This window comes from Neurospora hispaniola (genome assembly GCF_033458365.1).
Source record: "Neurospora hispaniola strain FGSC 10403 chromosome Unknown B0T23scaffold_3, whole genome shotgun sequence".
NCBI classification, from domain to species: Eukaryota; Fungi; Ascomycota; class Sordariomycetes; order Sordariales; family Sordariaceae; genus Neurospora; species Neurospora hispaniola.
Window position 1 is genome coordinate 1,773,384 of NW_026944408.1, and position 21,890 is coordinate 1,795,273.

Below are 21,890 nucleotides of genomic sequence, written 5' to 3' on the forward strand. Positions count from 1 at the left end.
TTCACTCGCCCATTTTTATTTCGTCTTCTCATAATGCGTTGGCTCAATTCATGTACCGCGTCCGCTCTGCGCCTGGACAACCTCACAAACCCTTCCGCCGCCGATACCCTACTCTCGTTCTGTACCAACTCGTTGCATAGTCGTGTCGTCTGTGGATCACAGAAAAGGGGGGTCATCTCTCTCACTCGTAAACTCATTCGAAGCCAAAACCGATACCAAAAATGAATGACAAGCCGAACAAAAGAACAACCAAACCGATTCAACAATAGAACAACAGAAGGTTAACATTCCTCATCCCTTACACGCATAGAGTGAGAGAGAAGAGATGTAAAGTGTTGTACATAGCCCATTCGTGGCGCTTACCGAGCTGTAAGGGCCGAGGAGCCGAGATGTGTGGACACATTTTTAGGTGCCACGCAGCGGAATCTGATTATCTCTGTATAGCAAAAATCGAATGTTAGCGACTTCAGTGCGCCATCATCTAGTCCAAAGATGGCGGCATTCTTGACTTACCCGTCCACGTCTGGAGTTGTTGTTGCCTTGCTCCTGCATGTATCCCACATTTTGCTGCTGGGGCGGCATGCCAGCTCCGCCTATAGGAGCAGACCCAGCGTTGTAGCCGTAGCCAGGAGTAGGCATGCCCATGTTCATGCCGAATCCAGGAGCTGCGCCATACGGACCCTGAGGACCACCAGGTGGCATGTTAGGCATCTGGGGTGCACCAGGCGGCGGCTGAATCGGGCTGCCGTTGGACATGGCAGCTTGAGTGCCGCGATACTGGTCGATCGAGGGGCTCGGGGTCTGGAAACCACCAAACCCGGCGGGCATACCGGCCGGGTAGTAGTTGTTCATGGGAGGTGCGCCGCGTGCCATCATGCTCTGCTGGTACTGCATTTGCTGGAGAGCAGCGGCGGGTGCCATCGGCGCGGCGGCTCCACCGTACATTTGTCCTTGAGGGACGAAAGCAGGGAACTGCTGGGGGATCTCCAGGCCCTCGCTTCTAGGAATGCCGAAAGCCATGTCATTGTAGTTGGGGGCGCCGACATTCAATGGGTTATAGTACTGACCCGGTCCAGGGGTAAACTGACCAGGTTGCTGCTGTTGCGCCTGCTGTGCCGGCTGAGGCGGCTGCTGCTGCTGCTGCTGCTGCTGCTGCTGCTGCTGGTTTTGCTGCTGATGTTGAGGAGTCTGGCGCGATGTAGGGCGCTGCCTTTCACTATTGTTGCTGTTGCTGCTGTTATTGTTGGTGTGCTCACGAGCGTTGTTTCCGTTGTTGCTGTTGCTCCCACCGCTCCGAGTAGACAATCCAACTTCATCCATCAATCGCTTATAACCCTGACCAGGCTGCGCCTTGATGCGAATCAAGACGTTCTTCACGTTTTCAACAACCTGAGTCCGGATGGTCTCATCAAAGAAGGGAGTGGTCAAGACCTTGAAGATGAGCGTCGCACCACATGCGTGATCGCTGAGGATTGCCTCCAGAACCTGGTCATTCTGAGTGAAGAACAAAGCCTTAAGAATAGTGTCTCTGGCATCAGCCTCCGCCTTTTGGTTGATCACCTTAAGGACGGTCAGGTACGCGACCTTGTGAGTGCACAGATGCACAAGGTAAGGAACGAGCTGCGGCGACAAAACCGTGCGGCGCTGCGGGAACGTGCAGGTATCAAGGAACCAAGTCAGGAGTAGGGCACCGTTGGCGTTAGTGGCAAGCTGTACGCTATGCAGGGCAATGGCGGCTGCGAGCATCCGCTGCTGATCCTTGGTAGCATGATGACTTTCCAGGCATGCCCTCATAGCACGAGCGCCGTAACGGCCTTGAGCAACCTCCCACATCTTGCTGAGCATGGTCTCAAAAATGAAGTCATTGTAGGGAGGGCCGAACTTCAGGCAGCCCTGAAGGACGTAGTTGCCATACTGATCAAGGAACAAAGGGATCGTATAGGGACGCAGGTTCTCAACGATGAGATTCAGCTGCTGGGGCGTCTTGCAGACATCGATGATCTTCTGGGCAGCCCAAGTACCGTTCTTGTGTACGCCAATCTCAGCCATATGGGGTGCAATCTCAGCAAGCATTTGGTCGCGAACCGAGTCAGAGCAGTGCTCAAAGAGCTTCTGGACAACAGTGTTGCCAAGGTAATCCGACGCCAGCTCGGCAATTTCAGGAAGCATCTCGATGGCAATGTTCTCGATCTCCTGCTGAGACAAGGTCTGATTATCAATGCGCTTGCGGATATCACGGAGCTTGGGAGCGTCGTGAACACGGGTGTGGGCGGGCTCCTTGATAGGGGGGATCTCATCGATAAAGTTATCGAACTGAATAGCGTTCTGGAGGTTGGCAGAAGTCTTGTACTTGTCCTCCTCTGTCGCGCCAAATTGCTGGACGATGTTGAGGATGTCGGCGGTCATCTCAGAAAGAGGTGGCACAGTGGGGGTGGTGTTTCCGGCCAAAGGTGTTGGGGAAGCATTACCAGATGCGCCAGTGCTGCCGTTTTGACCATTTTCTTGTCCCTTAGCAAACGGATCAGGGCTAGGGGAAGGGAAGGCCCCATCGTGGCCGGGAGTGTTGGACGCAGAAGGCGGCTTGGCAAAGTTGATACGAATGGGACCAGCACCAGGGAAAATCTCCTTTCCGTTCATGTTGGCTTTGGCGTTGATGGCACTGTCCACTCTTTCAAAGTTGACGAAGCCGCAGTTCTTGTGGGTCAGCACTCTGGCGGAGAGAATAGGGCCGTACGACTTGAACATCTCAGTTAGCGTAGAGGTCGTGGTGGACGTAGGGATGCTGCCGAGCCACAAGGCGCTTGTTGGGCCCTCCATGTTGGGCTCCTCGGCGCTGAGCAAGCCGTTGTTGTTGCGGCTGTTCGATCTGCCCAGCGTCAGAGCAGCAACGGCCTGGGGCAAATCTTCGTACTGTCTCTCCTCCGGCAACTGAATGTCGGCGGCTGTGATAGAAGCGTCAAGCCGAGAGGGAGTTGGCACGTAGTTACGAAGAATCCGGCTGGCAGGAGTGTCCAGAACACCGGCTGTCCTGGCACGCGGACGAGCAGCTTGGAAAGCCTGTACGGCGAGGTTATGCTGTTGGATAGCTGCGTTGGTGGCGGCTAGTTGATCCTGAAGCTGAGCGTATTGGTTCTCCATGATGGTCAACGGATCTTCATCATAATCATCTTCCTCGTCAGCGTATTTATCCTTGTTGTTGACCGAATAAGAACGGAACCTGTTTGCGGCCTTGGTAAAATCGACATAGGTTGGCATGTACGGGGTGGCAAGCTGAGCGCGAGGAGGCTGCGGTGTCTCGGCCAGGCCAAGGTAGTCCAAAGTCCTCATATGGACATCGTTCTCGCCCGCGCCTTCACGAGAGAAGTGTGACTGCGTCGGAGAGCTGGGGTTGTTAGATGGCACACTTGCGATGCTGGCCAGAGTGTTGCCTCTTTCACGACCAGTAGGCGTCCAGCTGCTGAAGATGGAAACGCCGAATGGCGAGCTTGTGCCGGGTACCTGGGCGAACGGGCTGCGCTGAGGCATGGAACCAGCCCTCAGCCTGGAAAGAAGCGTTGAGGCTGACCCCTCAGCTTGTTCAATGCCAGGAGAGGGAGACTTGAACGGCGTATGCGACGGAGAAGGGCGCGAGGTCTTTGCAGCCAAGGCCGGGATATTCAGCATGCTATTGACCCCGGCACCGGCTGGAAATCTGGACGGCACGGTGCCGGCACGAGCACGCCGAGTCTGGGGCAAGCTGTCCGGAGTGGGCAACTGAGTGAAATCCGGGAAGCCATCGGTGGGCGACTCCGGGATGTTCTCTCGAAGAGGGGTCGAGTTGCCGCTGGTCGGGGGTCCACCCCATGGGTTTACCGGCAATCCCGAGATGCCTTCCTGGGCTTGGATTTCGCGGGCACTACATTGCAAGGCGGGGTCAGCGGCGCTCCAAAACCATCAGGGCCACTATTGACTTACCGTTTTGAAAAGAGCCGGCCAGAGGACGCCATGTCGTGAGACGGCGAACCATTGCCTGACCGTGAAGCGCCAGCCATCTTGGAAGACGACAGGCCGAAAGGAGAGCGAATGGCACCGGCAGAGGTCGGATCATTCGGCGATGTGCTTGTGGGCGAACCGGTTCGAGTCTGAAGAGAAACCGACTGCGGCGGGAAGCCGAGCGACATATGATCGCCGGGTCTTTGGTTGGACATTATTGATTATTTTTTATCCAGCTCTCATGGGAGTTATTGACAACTTTTTGTGGTTTCCAGTCGCGTCCACGCGGCTACCAGGCCTTGGATACCGGACAAGAAGCTTTTGACGAAAGCTCAAGAGGTCTCGTCTCGGTCGAGTCTGATTTCCGGCGGGGCGGTCAAAGGCGGTGTGGGACGAAAGGCTGGACCAACGTCGACGTCAAAGAGCGCAGGCGCGGGGCGGACAAAAGCCGTCCAATTAAGCAGGAATCTATATCAGACACAGGCTGACCTGAGCGAAGGAGCGTCGCTCGAGGAGCCTTCTTGTGAAGCTCGAAGAGGGAATACGACGTCGCAAAGATTTGTTGCAAGGGGCGATTACGGAGTCGGTGACGAAAGGTGCCGGGATTTCTCTATCGATACTTGCAAACTCTTGAAAAGTTTGGCAAGGTTGGGAAGTGACTTGGGGGAATTTTGGTAAGTCGACCTCAACAAGAAGCGACAGGTTGAAGGGGAAAAGAGGAACCGAGGGAAGAGCTGAGTCGACCTCGTCGGCGGCGGCTCAGATGTTGAGTTGAGGTGAGCAAACTGGATATTCCTGGGAGACCTTTCGAGGCAGGCTGCCCTGGTTTTGCCTTTTTTTGCCAAGGTGGGATTGGATCGGATAGCAACTGCGCCCGGGTTGTGGTGGACTTGTGGTGCGGAATGGTGGCTCGTTGTCGGGACGGTCCTACACCAGAAGCTATGTGTGGGATGGTGCGTGTGGACTTTTTTTTCTCCCCTTGTAGCGAGCGAGAGTCAATCCCCCGGCCGTTCGCTTGTGTTCCGTCGCTTGTGCTTGGCTCACGCCCGGCCTCGTCTCAGCTCAGCGGAGGGCTGTCGATTTTGTCAACCGTCAACGGCCGTCGTCTGGGTTCACGTTACTCCGCCGGGAGAGTGGATCCGACAAGGAGAGGCAAGGAGGGGGAGGGAAGTGGAAGTTAAAGGCTGCTAAAGAATATACAGGCCCGGGGTCATTAGGAGGAGGGTTTCGAGCCTGGAGAAGAGGACAGCGATTCTGATTAGAAGAGGAAGGGTTGTGAGTTACAATGCGAGAGAAGAAGAGATGGGACTGAGAGATGCAAGGTTGAAAAGGAGAAAAAAAGGATCAAGTGATGCAGAGTTGAAGTCGAGTGCCGGCTGCAGGAAGGTGTACACTAGGTAGGTCTACTAAGAAGCACCGGGTCACGGCACCTAAACAGTGAGAGGGGGGGTCGAGGATTTCATCATCCCATCAAATCTGACACTGCAACTGCGACTGCGGAACCACCACACGCTCCCCACTGACATCCTGCCTGCCTACTGTATGTAGGTGTGTGTGCAGAGAGACCTCCGACACCTCAGCCCAGCTGGTCCAGGCGAGATGGGTGGAAGGCGTAACGGGAATAGAGGAAAGTGGGCTCGCTGGAAACGCAGCGTCAATTTGATTCTGAGTGGTGGATGGTGGGGGGCCGGGGCCGGATGTGAAACAGCCTTCCGTTGGAAGAAGTCGGTGCTTCGTGCTTTTTTCTCCTCCGCTTGACACCATATACGATCTGCTGTAAATAGGTAAACTTGACTCAGCACTATCAATTGCAGGCTCAGCTACCTGTAGTTGCATGGAAGGCACCGAAAAAACGCTCGTCATGGGCTCACAGTTCTTCTCTCTTCGCGATTCTCTTCCGGAGCTCTCACCGCCTTCTACAACAACAGCTGCACTCACTTGTTGTCTTGCTTGCCATTGGCGGAACAAACCCCCAATTGAATGAACAGCTGTCACGAACCTGACCTAGTTCCCAGCAAGAAAGTCCGATGTCAAGTTAAGGTTGCGCAAGTTGCCGGCAGCGGGGAACTCAACCTTATGCCCACCTCGCTGAGCCCAATGAACACCGTCACTGTTGATGTTGGGGAGGGATCCTGAACTTCGATTCCCCTCATGCCCTGGACTGTCCAGCTTTGCCGGGCTGTTAGAAGCGGACGCCCCTTTTGTCAGCAGAATTTCAGGTACTTACCCTCAGGTCCATCGGAGACGTGAGGTGACTGCGTTTCCATGCTGCGAGCTACATACCTAAGCGTCTTATGCATGCTTAAGTTGGGAGCAACGGGGACGAGGGGACGGGTATCATGCTTCAAGCTGTAAGTGGACAGGATGGGCCCGGGCGTTGCTGCAGCCACCCACACGCGTCCCGAAGTACACCCCCTCACTCCCCTCTTGACCCAACCATTGCGATAGAAAGCTTACAAATTGAAAAGAAATGAAGAGTCTGGAGAAAAGAGAGTCCAGAATTGAACTTTAGTTTTCTTCTTCTTCTTCTTCTTCTTCTTCTTCTTCTGTTTTTCTTTTCCTTTTTGGTTGTCTTGTACATATCTGGAAGTTGGGTTTCTGGGAGGTACTTGGTCTGCTTGATGGTCTGGCGGGAGTGGGTAGAGGTATGCCACACATCAAGTGGTATTCTCAGGCACAGAAAGCTAGGGACTGCCGCTGCCGAAGATGCATCTTGATTGGTGGATGCGTGACAGGTACCCGATCCCAACAGGTGACCAGCATTGACAGAGGCGGCCAACATGTCATCAAAGCACACAGAGTTACTAGAAGCCAAGATGATCACTACAGTGCCGGATGAACATGTACATCGGTATGCTCGCCAGCCATCTGGCTGTGCCTGATAGGAAAGCAGAGCGTTGATGTAAGTATGAGGGATCTGTACCAGGTATGCCCACTGATGTCGTTTCTAGAAGAGCGGGAGGAGCTTCTGTCTCATTTGATAGGGCGATTTACCAATTATCCAAGAACTTCTGACCGACGAGACTTGTGCCGAGACGAAACAAAGACATCTCTGCCATGGACAGCGAACACAGTGAGTCCCATAGACCCCTCGATGGTTGATCGCCGACAGCGGCCAACGTCTTACCTACGATATCTCTTGGGTAGACAAAGTCGAGTGTCTTGACCTGGTTGTAAGTCAAGCGCCGTTCACACCCTCACCCCGCCTATATGCGCCAGAATACCCTGTCATCCCTGCGGGCTCCCTGCTATGATTCCTTCATCGTTCCCCTTTCATCGTGTTTAACAAACCAACCAAAGGTGAGAAGCAACGATCTGCGATCTGCGAGAGCAACTGAAACACCGAGTTCTCAAGTGTGGGCCCCTAGCAACAGAGTAGTGCACGAGCCATTGAATGGCTCACAGGTAAGGTAGCGTTCGCTTTCAGACAGAAACATCCCTCAAATACTCCTCACTATCTAGGCTCTCTTGGGAATGACGACCCCTCGTGCATCCTGGGGTCTAGTCCCATTATAATTCCCCGCGAACGGGCGGATCTTGAGAATTTGACTGCGTGTTCTGCTCTTCATTTGCCGCCTGGTTCTTGAATTTTCATCCCATACCATCGCAATTTTCTGCAGGTCGTCCTCAAAATTCAACTTGCGTGATTGGTCCCGAAGACCGTCCAAAACACCGCTCGGTTGTTGCCGCTGTGTCCTATATTTCCCGGTACTCTTGCCGATTTTCTCACGACATCCGGAATCCGGGCACTTCTTTCACTACCCAAAGACTACGTCTCGAAATGGGGCAAAATCTAAAACTTTCCGAATAACATACAATTGCGATGCGTCGTAATTCTCGATTCGCATTCAATTATGACCGCAGCGTTTCACCTATCACTTCTCCCTGCTTTCCGCATCTCTTTCCCCCGCATTGGCAAGGCGGATGAGACTCGGGAAAGTCATGCCAGGGGCATATGTTGACATCCAGGGCAGGTCTCAAGAAAGCCGACTTGCATAACAAAGAAACACTTCTGTAAGGTACGGTATGTTCCACATCAATGGTTTCCACTGCCTCCTCCCAAACATCGATAATCTGATTAGATCTTGCGGTTGAGGTGGTTCCCAAGGCCTTCAGCTAAGTGATCTTCCGGGGGTTGGTAGCAATACCTATCAATTAATAACCCCAATGATGTTGAGGTCTTGAGGTCCATCCGACTCCAGACTGAAGAGCATTAAAAAGCCATAAAACTTCTTGCTACACACATTTTTTCCAGCAGTCCTCGCAAAGCAGACCAACCTGCAACAACAGCAGTGGAAGCATCTGCATGTCGTCGAAGGAGAAAGTGGGGCTTCCAGAAGATGGGAAGCACGGACGGGACAATGCCGTATCAACGTCCATATCTCTTCGGCGGGCCCGTGCACCAGTTCCCTGGACGGGAATTCCCCCGTCACAAGTTCCATGTCGCAAGCTCCAGCTCCAAAAGCTCCAATTGTGGCCACATCGCGCCAACAACGCCAGCAAACTACACCATGGCGAACGTGATCAACAACCTCTTTGGCGGCGCAAAGCCTGCCAGCGTCATTCCAGACAAGTCGGGCGATTCTGGTATGTGACTTTGTTCTGTAATCCTATCTGCCGGACACATTTGGAAGCACCGTCATGTGCCCGTAATCGTGCCCGCCAACCGCCACGAACGGCCTCGATGTTCATGATGCCCTGGTCAGGCACGGTTGCTTGAGCTAGGCTCTAGATACCTATCCCAGCTGCTCTACCCACCAGACCTCGCATAATGCCGATCAATGGGCCTCTGCCGCGCTTCCAGAACCCCCAGACGCGACTCAAACCAGGTGGAATGACTGACCATTTGAACCCCAGACTTCGCCGACTTCGCAGAGGGTGCCGACCCGTCCCCCATCCCCATCAGCCCCATAACGACCACTCTCGCCGGTGCCCAGCCCGAAAAGACCGCCGTCCCTTACACAAAGTGGTACAATGTGCACGAGCGCCACAGCCTTTCTGAATTCAAGGCCGAGGGCTTCATTCTGGCCGCCATCATCGTTGTGCTGATCCTTCATCTCTTCGGTGCCCGTCTGAACCGCTCCAAGGCCAAGAAGTGGATTCGCGCCCATGCTTCGACATTGGGCTCCGAGTTCGCTCTTGTTGGCTTCTCTGGCGTACCCAGGGCTCTTTCGGACAAATCTGGTGATGAGCTCACCCAGGCTTTGGCTGACGCCAACGCCCAGAAGGGTGACGCCATCCTCAAGGAGAAGAGTCTCTTCGAGTTCGCGACCTACGCCACCGGCCGTGTCAACGTTGCCTTTGTCGATGTCAAGCTCACTCTGGTCAAGCGCTTCAACCCCTTCGTCACCCTCGCCGAGAACGTCATTGGTTTCTTCTGGGACAGCTATGCTCAGCCTAGCGATTCCGTCGAGGCCACCTTGTATCCCTTCGATGGTAAGGAGGCGCTTACCGTTCCCGCTATGCCTGGCGCGGCTGAGCTCCGCCAGAACGACAAGAAGAGTACTTTTGACGGTTTTGTCTGGGCCATTGTCCACAAGGAGAGCATGAAGCAGGTCCGCGACGAGCGCTACGACGTGTCCCTTACCTACACCAAGGACAACAACAAGCTTCCCCAATGGTTGACGGTTATGACTGAGAGCGCTGAGATCACTGATGCGCTGCTCACCCCTGAGCTGATCAAGGCTGCCGAGTCTGCTGGTGACCTCCTCGAATACCTCATTGTTTCCGATCAACCTTTGGACAAGCCCAAGACGTAAGTTTCAACCCGCCTTTCTGCCTACAAATTAAATTACCACACAGTTATTAACATATGATCCCCTTCACAGTGTCGAGGAGACCAACCCCCGCAAGCGCATCTTCCTCAAGTACCGCCTCCCCTCGGACAACAACTACGAGCCTCTCCTGCCCATCTTCCAGTACTTCCTCCGCATGACGGACCAGCTTGTGCAGGTGGCGCACTTCCGCCCCGAGGTCCTCCGCAAGGTCAAGTCCGTTCGCGACGAGATGATTAAGGGCATCCAGAAGGCGAGCGAGCAGGAGAAGGCCGAGGAGCTGGCGGTCGAACGCGAGAAGCAACGCAAGGCCAAGCGTGATGCCGAGTTGGCCGCCATGGACGCCAAGGCGCAGAAGAAGTACCTCGAGAAGGAGAGGGAGAGGGAGGCCAAGAGGCAGACCAAGAAGATGACCACTAGGGCCTAAACGTCCTGTTTCTTGGGCTTCTTCGAAATGTGTATGTGTGATGACTATGGAATGGAATAAGGGGGTAATGGGTTGGGGTTCGGATGACCCGGCAACGTGATGATGGTTTTGGCTAGGGATGATGACGGAGGCTACGATCAAAGTATAATAATAACGTGTATATGCGTCTGTATGTTGTACAAGTATGTATAAAAATAATGTGAGATGGGTTGATGAGTAAAGTGTGAACTGGGAAAAGAAAAGAAAAAAAGAAAAAAAAAAGCCTGATATGAAAGACATGAAGTGTGGTGTCTATGATGTGTGAGCCCTGTTGGTGTGAGCAGGTCTTGTGCTCGTCCTCGTCCAAAGACCATCGCATAATTTTCTCCTCTATCCCTTCCCTTATATTCCTCTGTCTCATATCGCAGGAGCGCGCGGAACAGTGTGACAAAAGCGACCTTCCCAGCATAGCGAATCCGCTGTTCTGCATCGGTTGGTAGGAAAGAGCTTGGTTAGTATCAGCGTTCTCTGACGGTGATTGCATGCATAGGCTCCGAACATAGAGAAACGGATGGGCAAGCGATTAGAGTCATAGCATGACTTGGAGCTGAGATGAGAATGTAAATCAATGTAGAGGTAACTAAGCAGACGACTCCCCCGTTTGATCCTCAGACAAGATTGCTTGCACTCTCTTCACCTTGTCTTCAGCCGTCTGTTTCTTGTCGATTCTGTTGGAGTGGAAGAGAAGGGGAAGTAAAGGGTCAGCAAGAGCAACGCAACGCAACGCAAAGCAACGCATGCAGGGATTAAGGTTGAATATCGAAGTGAAGAGCCCATACAAGGACAAGAAGGAGGAATAGAGTAAGAGGGGGGAGAGAGAGAGAGAGAGGCCGGGGATTAGAAAAGAGCAAAACATACCGAGTCCCAACCCGCATAGACGTTTGTACCCGCTTCACGCCTCCCTGGTGAACAACCGCGTGGACTTGGCCGATGACTTTCATTACCTCATCCCAGGATCCTTCAACAGTAGTACCAGCCGAGTGCATTGTGGACTTTAACCCGCTGGCTGCCAACACCCTCTGCACCTCAGCCACCTCCTTGGCGACGGATACGTTGCCTGTGCCAACCTGTTGCAAACAAACAACAAGGGTTCAGCATCTGTTCTTCACGATGATGTTTATACATATATGGTTGATACTCACCGGAATCAAGCAAAAGTCTACGTAGCACGACGCAGGGGTTTCGATGTTGGAGTAATCGCGGAAACTCATGTTCAGGTAGGAAGGATGTTTGATTGTGATTTGAAGAGGTTTTTGGAGCAACCGGGAGGTGTGACTGAGAAGATTTCGGTGGTGAGCAGGTCTGAAGAGACTCATATCTACCTCTAGAGCTAAAGGGGAGAGAATAGGACGTCCGAGCACGGATCAGATGTTCAGGTTGGTGGTTGTTGGTTGAGGTAGGTGTTGCTGGGGTGGGTTGCGTCACTGTCACTGCGGCTTGAAGACTTGAAGTTACTTGTACAGCTGGACGGAGCGTGCCTTCCTGGGGATGAGACCTTGGATAAGCGAAAAGCCCAAAAGACGGGAATTAAGCTTCAAGTGAAGAACTGTTCTTCAGTACCTGTATATAGAGAGGCTCAAGTCTACATTGAGGCTTCAAACATTCATCTACCAACTTTCTCAACGAAATGTCAATTCAGGTTTCGCTTCATTGGCAGCACCGGCTCGAGGCTGGTTCATGATAGCTTATCCTGCGGCAAGATCTGAGCTTCCGCTATTCCCTCGTGAAGATGCAAACTGGATAACCCCACACTTTTGCTTCCTATCTGGAGTCTGAGAGCAATGAAAGAGGTACCTGCCCCTCACCCCACTTATAACTCGTGGCCTGTAAAGCCACTCATCATACAGCCCCGGGGAAAAGGAGAAAGTGGTTTCTGTGAATGCGTTCATATTGGACTTTGCTATCCTTGAAAGGAGACAACTCGGCTTGCAGGGGAAGTACGGAGGTCCAAGTCTCTGCCCAGCAACTTTACTGTGTCGACATAAATATGAAGGCATTGCGTTGCCGGGGAACCCTAGTGCTGGAGTCGATAGCGCTTGTTGGATGTCGTCAGAGGGCGTTCGGCATAATCTCAAGGTTTGCTGGTGTTGGATCAAGAATGCGAGAACTTTGAGGACAAACCCATCTCAGACATTTTGGTGGTGTAGTCTAGATATCAGGACGTGTTGTAGCAGGCTGTTAACGGAATTGTTGACAGAGAGCTTTGGAGATGACCACACGATGTGGTTGATCAGGCAGCACGGAGTCCCTAGCCGAGATGACGGGGTCCGATGTTATGGCCCAGGGTTGATGATTCTCTTGCATACAACCTGTACAATCGCCGTATCTCATCCGCTCTAACGCGCGACATCGTGACCTGTGACCTTGATTCCGCAAGACAAGTTTAAAAAAAACTAAAAACTTTGTGTCTTGGTCCTTGACTTTGTTGGCGCCACGTTGTGAAGTTTCAGTTGGGTTGATAGCTGTGTAAATGCTGTCCTCGCCCCAGCATGTGCAGATGTTAGTGCGTGATACCTCCGCGATGCCAAGTCCATTGTCGTCTAAATGGTACATACAGGGGCAGCTGGCGGGCACCTGCAGTGTTGCGGAATGGACACCTAGCATGGACTTGGGCACTTGCACCTGCAGGACAACTGCTGCGAGCCTGCTGTCAGTTGCCTCAACCCGCCATGGCCGCCATCCTGCCCTGTCGTCCCACGAGGCCGCCTAAAGAGAACTGCCTGGGTGTTAACAGGACGCGTTAACATGATGGCATGCTAGACTAGTCCATCGCTAGAGAAACAATCCCGGACGAACACGCCAACACCACCCAAACACCCAAGCACGTCCAAGGAACGGCACATTCGCTACGACGAGACCGACATAGGTCTTCCCCCATCAACCATAGGCCCATCGCCCAGCAAGCCCCCCCGACCGCGAACCCACCGTCATCCCTGCGATTAGACAAGCTGGAAACCGGCCCCCGGGACCCTACTGACTGCCAGTCCCGTTGCTACTACACTACTGCCTACCAACATCTGGTTTGCTCTTAGACACTTCTTTGTGGTGATCTGTTGTTAAGCGATTATGCATTGCTTGTAGACGGCCTCTCCCTCCTTCGATTGCTATACCTACCTAGTTTCGATGCCGTGAAGAGCTGTCCAACTCCCAGTCGAGTCGCCTACCCACCGGTATCCTCAAACGACCGTCCCCTCCTTGCGCCCCTCGATCCAAGGCACCACCGCGTCCGTTGTCCGAGTGTCAGTCACTCTGCCGATTCTCCTTGCTCGCCAGTGCCCACCCCCCCTTCCGAACCCAGACGAACCGTACGGCCCATAAAGGTTTATAGGCCAACAAACAGCCAGCGCGATGGCTTCGTTTGGACACGCGGTGCCGGCGGCTGCCCCGAGGCCCGGTCCGTATGGAGCAGCGTACGGGGCCCCCGTGGCGGTCAGCGCCCCTGCCGCCCCAGCAGGCACCTTTGCACCCGGCACCAAGATCCAATGCGGCTCCCACCGAGTTGTCATCCAAAAGTATCTTTCCGAAGGCGGCTTCGCACATGTCTATCTGGTCAAGCTGCCGGCGGCGGTCAATGGCACCGACCTGGCCGTGCTGAAGAGGGTCGCCGTGCCGGACAAGGAGGCCCTCCGCGGCATGCGCACCGAGGTCGAGACCATGAAGCGCCTCAAGGGCCACAAGGCCATCGTCACCTACATCGATTCGCATGCCTCTGAGATGCGTGGCACTGGCGGCTACGAGGTCTTTCTCCTGATGGAATACTGCAATGGCGGCGGTCTTATCGACTTCATGAACACCCGCTTGCAGCACCGTCTGACCGAGCCCGAAATCCTCAACATCTTCTCTGACGTTGCCGAAGGTGTTGCTTGCATGCATTACCTCAAGCCGCCACTGCTGCACCGCGATCTGAAGGTTGAGAACGTGCTCATCAACATGGTAGGCAGTGTCAGGAAGTTCAAGCTATGCGACTTTGGCTCGGCCGCCCCGCCTCGCCCAGCCCCGACTACCGTTACAGAGTGCCGCCTTGTGGACGAAGACATCCAAAAGCATACAACGATGCAGTACAGGAGTCCTGAAATGGTCGACGTATACCGCAAACAACCCATCGACGAGAAATCAGACATCTGGGCGCTGGGCGTCCTACTCTACAAGCTGTGCTATTATACCACACCGTTCGAAGAAGGAGGGACCTTGGCGATTTTGAATGCCAGCTACAAGTTCCATACCTACCCTGTTTTCTCTGACCGGTTGAAGAAGCTCATCGGTAAGCATCCCGTGGCCGCCTGTTCTTGGACCTAGCACTCATCCGTTTTCAGCCTGGATGCTACAGGAGAACCAACAAGCCCGACCAAATATCTATCAGGTGCTCCGCGAAGCTTGCGCAATGCAAGGGAAGGAGCCTCCTGTCAAAGACGCAAGTGTTCCTGGTGCCTTCTGAGTGTGCTTTCGTCCGGCAACTAACCTCTGTACAGATCTACACGGGGACGCATGTCGACACGAGGAAACGCGAACACTCACTGAGTCAGGCTAGGTCTCCCCCAGTCGTTGGCGCTGTATTTGCGGCCCCGGTAGTCCAACAACAGGTTATTCCCGAAGTCGAGCGGATGCGACGAGGAAGGCTCCCTGCCCCGTCTCAACCAGTATCCCAACCGACAACGCCCAGTCCCGGGCCCGGGAAAGTCACAAATGGTGACCCATTTGCTGCACTTGATACCAAGCTCCCACTCAAGAATGCCGACGAGCTGTCGAATAAGTTTCCGACGCTGGATCAGTTTTCTCTTCTACATGATAAGGGGACCAAGTTTGACTTCGACAGTGGTGTCCCTCAACCTCCACAGCAACAAAAGGACATATCGCAAAGGGTAGCCGAAAGACTAGCGGACGAGGTGTTCAAGGTCAAACCGTCACCGTCTTCGACTCCTGGGCCGATGAGCCAACGTGTATCGCTGGATCTGAACAAGGGAAATCCGTACGCGGCTGCTATGGAGTCTCAGCGCATATCACCATCCGTCAACCCGGCTTCCACACTTCCGAGGCAAGGCGAGCCAAGCCGTGCTTCAACCATGATCTCAAATATACCCGAACTCAAAGCGATCTCTTCGCCGAATGCGCAAAGTCCGTTCCAGACTCCTCCAGCAACTAGGCCTAAGATGGTTTCAACTGGAACCATGACCGAATCACCGCCGCCGGTATATCGTTTCCCACCAGCAGAGCATCACCGGGCGGCTAGTGTCCCCCGGCAGCAAGAGACTGGTCCCACGTCATACACACGCGCTGCCACAACGGTGTTATTATCCCCTGGAGCCGCCGGATCGCCAAACGCTCCGTTGCAAGGGCAAATGCACACTGCGCAAGCGCATCACCCCAGGTCCTCGAGACCGTCACTTGAAGGTGGCCGCCCAAGCTTCGATGCCTTTGACTTGCCGACAAGATCCAAAGAGCCGGAGAGCAGTTCATCCCGGTCACGACCTGCCAGTATCTATCTTGAATCAGACCTGACCTACTTGCGTGAAAAAGAGGCGGCTGCAAAACCACTGCACTCGCCGAGCCTTTCCGCGTCCAGATTCTCATTGGACAAGGGTCCCCCCTCGCCAAAGCTGGAGGAGGAGCGCAACATTCGGTCCAGCGTCGAATTTCTGCGCTCAATGGAGGATTCCGATACTAAGAAGAAAGACAAGGGTACCAAGCATCATTCTAAGCGCTCAAGCTTGAGCTCCCTTAGTGCCGGTACCAAGAACCTCTTTGCTGGAAAATTCGGAGATGCATTCAAGAGATTTGAAGGTGGCACAAATAACAGCGGACCTCCGAGGTCGCCATCTCCTCTGAAGGATGTTGATGCAGAAGTCGACCGTTTCAATAAGTTGACACCAATTGCGGGATCCGAGGTAAATGACGACAGGAGCGATGATGGCCGGCGATTTGAAGACGATCACATAGACGAGATGACTCCCGAAATGCGTCGGGAGGAAGAAGCACGCATGTTGGCAGCAGAAGAAGCTCGTGTCGCTGCTGCGCAGGCCGAGTATCGTGCTCGCGTTGCACAGCGCACCGGTACGGGTTCAGCAACGGGCCCGACACCGCTGCCCAAGAGCATTGGCGGTGTCCCTCGCGCTGTGTCTATTCAGAACAAGGTCCAGAGTCTCCTGGATGAGAGCAGCCGTTCGGCGCCAGTGTCAAGGACAGCTCACGGCTATGGCCACTATACCGATGCCGATGCCGGTGGGCCTCGTGGCTCGACTGACAGTCTTGGAGATTCGCGGCCCGCGATTGCGAAGAAGCCCATCGCCATTACCGGACAGCCTGTGTCCGGATCTTTACCGCGACCCCCGACCTCATCCGGCATGTCCAGCATGGAGCAAACTATGACTGGTCGCGCCTCCATAACCGTGACGGGGGGGAAACCGGCCGCACCTCCGAAACCCACGCGACTTACCGCAAACTTAACAGCCGGCGGTGGAGCTGGCTCGCCGCCCAGACAGTCCTACAGCACCAGCACGATAAGCCTGCACAGACAGCTGGGGCCCGGGACCCCCTCGAGCTCATTAATAGACAGTGATAGAAGCGACAGTATCGGAGCGAGAGCGGGGGGAGACTACAGCAGAACAAGCAGAGAAGCGCTGGTCGCCGTCGAGGGTTTGCCCGGGCAAGATTCCCCCATGCTACTGCAGATGTCGGCGTCCGAGAAGGATGATTATATCAAGGACTTTCAAAAGCGGTTTCCTAGCCTTACGAGTATAGAGATGGTCGAGACGGATGTGGGAGCTAGGTCTGGCACCAGGGGTGATGGTGAATGAGATGTTGCCCGCTGAGGATCGCCGGTGCCGCTGATGAAAGAAAGAAAGGGGACTGATGATGTCGTGCGACAATTACACACGGTCATGAAGCGTCGTTGAATGCGCTGCTGTTTGCCTGTTCTTGTTGATGTTGTGACACTTTACAAGTTAGAGAAGGAGTGATGATGTAACGCGCTTTTCCGCAAGACAGTTATGCCCTTTGTTGAACAGGCATGCGCGCACACACATGCTATCTATAAGCACAACTATATCTATCGATCCATTAGTACCATATTTATAATTGCAATGCACATAGACAACACACTCCTGAAGTGGGATCGAAGTTTTAGCAAGAAATCAGGTTCACCGTCGATATTGGGGTGAAAGATGACGTTCTGTCCCTAGAGGTAGTCTTGCACTCTCATTTGCATTCATCCATCCATCCATCCTTCCTCCATCTATCCAACACTGCCACTGCCCCTCTTCCCTCCTCTCCCCTCGCTAGACCCTCCCTCGCCTCCTAGGGACACACACCATATCTATGTGACCTTCTGATCGAAATTGCAACCCTCTATCTTTCTCTGTCACGCTAACACCACCCCACTAGGTACATCGCACTGGTTATCTTATAGCCTATATCATCACCATTTAAGTTCCACAGTGTAGCTAGCGACCGAGGGAGGGTGGGAGGGTATCGTATCCGATCCGTTATATATTTCTCACATCTGTTCATTATTTCGTCATCTATGGCTGTGCCTCGAACTCCTCCATTCGTGAATGACCTATCACGTCGCTTAGCTTTTATTTTCAATTTTTTTATTTTCCCCCCTTTCCCCTCAACGTCTTTGGGTACTGCGTACACGTATAAACAGGATTTCACCACCAGGTTTTCTATATCACATCACAACAAACGAACCAACTTGACTTTTCTATGATCATCACTTAACTGTAGTATGTTATGTATCTGCGCCACACACTGAGCCAAGTTTCTTTGGTCACATGCTAACGGTGGTCACAACGGTCAAAAGTCACAGCCGATTTGGTTTGGTTTGGTTTGGTTTGGTTAGTCCGACACTGGCACATTGCGCCCACACTAGGTACATACTTAAACCTATATTGGTATCAATATTCAAAATTCGATATTCGAGAGTCTCAAGTTCTTGCCCAAGATAGATTGCTCGATCCAGGCTGCCCACAGTACTACATAGGACGGGCCTACGTGCGCCCGTAGGTATTATGATGCCTACCTAGTGAAGAGAAGATAATAAAGTAAATGTGTAACCCCCACACCTATCGACCGGGCAGGCAGACTCGGCAGAGTAGGTAGGTCCACCACAATGCAGGACTGACTGACTGACTGACTGTCTGGCTTGCGGCCGTTGAGTGCTCACTCAGTCAATCCCCGGCGGCGAGTTCGAACCAGTCAGTGTTCATGGCCACAGTAAGGAAGCTCAGTAGATAAATATATAAGAAAAATAATTCATATCGATGCATCGCATAAGGGTTTTCTTCAGATGGCTGAGATAAGGCCTGAACGATGTCCTCTGATAGGATCTTAGGGCCGGGGTAGAGCGGGGAGTTAGAATTGTACGTAGTGACAGCAGTCAGCCAGAAATCCCGTCAGCGCTCACTCACTCACTCACTGTCCGCTCCGTCCGGGATTAAATCGGAGGGTTGAACCGAGTGGATCAACCTCCGATCATTCGCGCGGAGGTGGCATCCGACTGCGTAGTGTATGTATGTATGTATGTATGTATGTATGTGTCCAATCCGTCGTCCCACACCCATTTCATACTTGTGTGTTGGTTAGGTTGTTGCGGTATAGTTAGTGTACATACATACATATGTACCTCCGTTGTGGAGTCAACTCGGGGCGGGGCCGGGGTCGTTGGGCCGCTGGTGAGGGGAGGGGGCGGGGGCGGCGGTCGGACTCGGAGCGGTTTGGCTTTTGACCGGAGTTACGGAGGAAGAGCCAGGTCGGGAATAGCGTCAAACACTGACCACAGCCGGACTGGCTCACCGGCGTACGTCTAACAAACAAGTATGGGGTATGGGGTAGTCTAGACCTTCTTGAGTATTGGCGCCGTCGTTTCGCTGCCGAAAAGTCACTACAAAAGTCACCACCTCCACAATCCACATTGTCTCGGTGAAATTCCAACAGATGTGGATTTTTTTTGGTTGGCTTGTCCCAGATGACATCAAGGTTTGGGGGTTGGGTATGGGGTTGGGATGGAGATGATAATGCCCCGACAAGGCTATTCCTGGGGCAAATTAGTTAGTAGACAGTCATAGAGCTACTGTGGGAAATGTTTTCCAAGAAATCGTCAAGCGCTTTGACAGTGTTGGAACTATTGACATACGTAAGACAATAGTTTTGGACCGGTGAATCAAAAACTGCCATGAGGTGCCGGCAACCGTCGAACCGAGGACAGCCGAATACCCGGGGCTGGTCGTTGTTGGAGCCATGGATGAGCATGTATGAAAGGGGAGTTTTTAGATAGCATCATCAGGTGAAAATCTGAAGACAATGGTGAGTGCTGGAATGGTCTGATTCTCGCCGTTATATATGATAACCGTAAATGCAATGGACAACTACAACAGCAAAGATGACCTCCATCCGTCCAGAACCATGATTACGTGCCTGCTTATCGAGAGGTATATAGACGTCCCAATTTGTTGTGTTCTATGAATGACCTGCTTATATATATAGCTGATGAAAATGATGATCAAAAAACACCAAAAAGTGGCATCAACATTAAATGAAAATTGATATACAATGCTTTTAATCAATATCTCTTCTTTTGCGTGATCGTCGCCGCCGCCCGTGAGGGCTGGTAAGAGATTGAGTGGGATGTTCTTTCTCCTCTGTTTCTTAAGAGTTCCGCCTGCCTGCCTGTCCTGTCCTGTCGTAAAAACTTTTTGTACTAATATCAAAATATCCCAAAAATACGCCACCCCAGATGAGCAAATACTCCCAATGTTGAGGCAATCAATGCAAAGAAGCGCCGAACGATATCCAACCCGGCCAAAACAACCCCGGTTTTTAGTGTGCCCATGCCCAAATCTGGTATGCCAATGACACGCAGGTAACCAGTAAGATGCTCAATAACAATAAAAGTGATGTTGGAGAAAAGAAAAGTAAAGTGTGTTCTTTTGTCGGAAGCAGAAAGAGAAGCAGAAGAAGCAAACAATGACTGTTACCTCCCTACCAAGGGGGTGACAAGCTCAATGCTCTTCGGCCTCGAGTAGATCCCTGGCCTGCGGCTTGGTAGCGGTCGGTCATTAAACGCATCTCCCGCACCGCCATAGTAGTGGCCCTCATACGTAGAGGAGAAAAAACCGGACTGCTGGTTCGAGTACGAGTTGTTGGGGCTGGCGGCCGAGCTGCGGTTGGAGAAAGGCCAAACGTTCGCGTGGTAGTTGCCTACAGGCGGCGGAGAGGGGGGGCTGGCTGGCCTGCTGCCATAAAGGGAAGATTTGAGGGCATTGATGGCTGAGGACTGGCCGGTTCCCGGGGTGGTAGGTGGGGAGACATATGTTGAGTTGGGACGCGATGGAGATGCGCGGGGGATGATGTCTCGCGGCTCTGAGGAGGCCGAGTAGAAAGGGTAGTAGGTTGGAGCGTTCGACCCGATCCAACTGCGAGATGAGGATGAAGAGGCACCGAAACCTTCTTGGTCGCTTAAGCGGCAGCTAATGACTTGGGGTTAGTCCTTGAGATTCGGCAAATTGGTTTGGGGGCGGTTGTTGGAACTTACTCCTTGGAGCAATAGAGGGATTGGTCGTGATCGGGGATAAACTGCTTCTCGCAAGACATGCTATAAGACTGCGTGTCAGCACAGAGCACGACCCTGGAAGGTTATACAAAGAGGTGGAAGAGCAGGCAGGGATAACATACCAGAACTGGGGAAAGCTTTCCCGCTCCTCCTCAAACCAACGCTCTTCTTCCATTTGCCTCTCACGATCCCTCATGTTCCTGCCCAGCTTCTGGGAGGTTTGAGGGGTTGTGGTTCTCCTTGTCAGGGTAGGTCGGGTCGAAGGAGCTTTTCGGACGTCGGTCATCGAAGTGTTGCCAGAAGCATGCCCGGACCTTCGGCGTTGATGATGCATGGAGGCGGTTATGTGTGATTGGTGGGGGGGTTAAGAGGTGAGTGAGGTGAGCCCGAGGAAGCGCCAGGGGTTCACTGGGTTGGCTTGTTCTGCTCAGGTCCCTTGGCAGCGCAGCGTGGTTTGGTGATGAGATGCGGGGTCTTCCCAAGAGGAGAAGTCTTAAAGTTGAGAGAAGCTGGGGATCCCTGGAAGGCGGGAGGAGTGAAGGGTAATTCAAGAGTTTTGGTGTCCAGCAAGCCCACAAACTACCATTCGTGGAATGACGAATCCGTGCAAGTAGGTGTCGTATTGGGTGGCAAATACAAAAGCTGCAATAAGACAATTTTCTTGCTCGTGCTTGTTTGTTGTTCCTGGCGCTGTCGTGGGACTGGAGAGTCTGTGAGGGAAAGTGCGCAAACCGATAGCTTCAACGAACGACTTCGGGAGACCAAACGAGGGTGGTGGCGGTGGTGGTGGTGGTGTTAGACAAGCGAGTAGGACGGAAGGGGGACAAGGAGGTAGATCGACCGGCTATTAAACCCGTAAGGTGTAACAGGTGCAGGTCAGTTGCTTTATATGCAAGTCGGCGTCAAGTCGCGATGGGGTTGCGCTAGTGACCGGTTTGTTTCTCCAGATCACAGTCCAGGAAACAGCTTTGCACGGTTTTGCGGGGCCCCGGATTGTGCGAGTGAGCTACTGTTGACTTGTTTACGGTGGGGATGGAGTCTGTAACTTGGTGTTTCGCTTCTCTGGGTCGACAAGTGGGTAGAACAGGATGGCCGGTGGTGACACAGATGAGGGGCGTCGACACACGGTGTT

The 21,890-nt window shown here is 53.2% G+C and overlaps 6 protein-coding genes across 6 annotated transcripts; 2 read left to right on the forward strand and 4 right to left on the reverse strand.

The window, feature by feature from the left end:
* Window positions 1-477: 477 nt before the first annotated feature.
* On the reverse strand, window positions 478-4,187 carry B0T23DRAFT_313678 (uncharacterized protein; the record flags this gene model as incomplete). Its single annotated transcript, XM_062834753.1, has 2 exons — window positions 478-3,895; window positions 3,955-4,187. 2 exons carry the CDS (start codon window positions 4,185-4,187, stop codon window positions 478-480), a joined length of 3,651 nt encoding a protein of 1,216 aa, XP_062693944.1.
* Window positions 4,188-8,483: 4,296 nt separating this feature from the next.
* On the forward strand, window positions 8,484-10,173 carry B0T23DRAFT_427515 (uncharacterized protein; the record flags this gene model as incomplete). Its single annotated transcript, XM_062840067.1, has 3 exons — window positions 8,484-8,559; window positions 8,830-9,727; window positions 9,801-10,173. 3 exons carry the CDS (start codon window positions 8,484-8,486, stop codon window positions 10,171-10,173), a joined length of 1,347 nt encoding a protein of 448 aa, XP_062693945.1.
* A 449-nt stretch (window positions 10,174-10,622) lies between these two features.
* Window positions 10,623-11,712, reverse strand: B0T23DRAFT_110420 (YkoF-like protein). The gene is made up of 3 exons (XM_062831851.1): window positions 11,355-11,712; window positions 11,071-11,279; window positions 10,623-10,880 (listed from the first exon to the last, which is right to left on the reverse strand). The coding sequence occupies exons 1-3, from the start codon at window positions 11,526-11,528 to the stop codon at window positions 10,793-10,795; spliced, it is 471 nt and encodes a 156-aa protein (XP_062693946.1). The 5' UTR covers window positions 11,529-11,712; the 3' UTR covers window positions 10,623-10,792.
* Window positions 11,713-13,402: 1,690 nt separating this feature from the next.
* B0T23DRAFT_110456 (uncharacterized protein) lies at window positions 13,403-17,099 on the forward strand. Its single transcript, XM_062831852.1, has 3 exons — window positions 13,403-14,473; window positions 14,526-14,623; window positions 14,682-17,099. Exons 1-3 carry the CDS (start codon window positions 13,561-13,563, stop codon window positions 17,001-17,003), a joined length of 3,333 nt encoding a protein of 1,110 aa, XP_062693947.1. The 5' UTR covers window positions 13,403-13,560; the 3' UTR covers window positions 17,004-17,099.
* Window positions 17,100-18,786: 1,687 nt separating this feature from the next.
* Window positions 18,787-19,677, reverse strand: B0T23DRAFT_376796 (uncharacterized protein). Its single transcript, XM_062836990.1, has 2 exons — window positions 19,343-19,677; window positions 18,787-19,237 (listed from the first exon to the last, which is right to left on the reverse strand). Exons 1-2 carry the CDS (start codon window positions 19,456-19,458, stop codon window positions 18,808-18,810), a joined length of 546 nt encoding a protein of 181 aa, XP_062693948.1. The 5' UTR covers window positions 19,459-19,677; the 3' UTR covers window positions 18,787-18,807.
* A 443-nt stretch (window positions 19,678-20,120) lies between these two features.
* B0T23DRAFT_110481 (uncharacterized protein) lies at window positions 20,121-21,399 on the reverse strand. Its single transcript, XM_062831853.1, has 3 exons — window positions 20,881-21,399; window positions 20,741-20,800; window positions 20,121-20,675 (listed from the first exon to the last, which is right to left on the reverse strand). The coding sequence occupies exons 1-3, from the start codon at window positions 21,090-21,092 to the stop codon at window positions 20,180-20,182; spliced, it is 768 nt and encodes a 255-aa protein (XP_062693949.1). The 5' UTR covers window positions 21,093-21,399; the 3' UTR covers window positions 20,121-20,179.
* Between the last annotated feature and the right edge of the window lie 491 nt (window positions 21,400-21,890).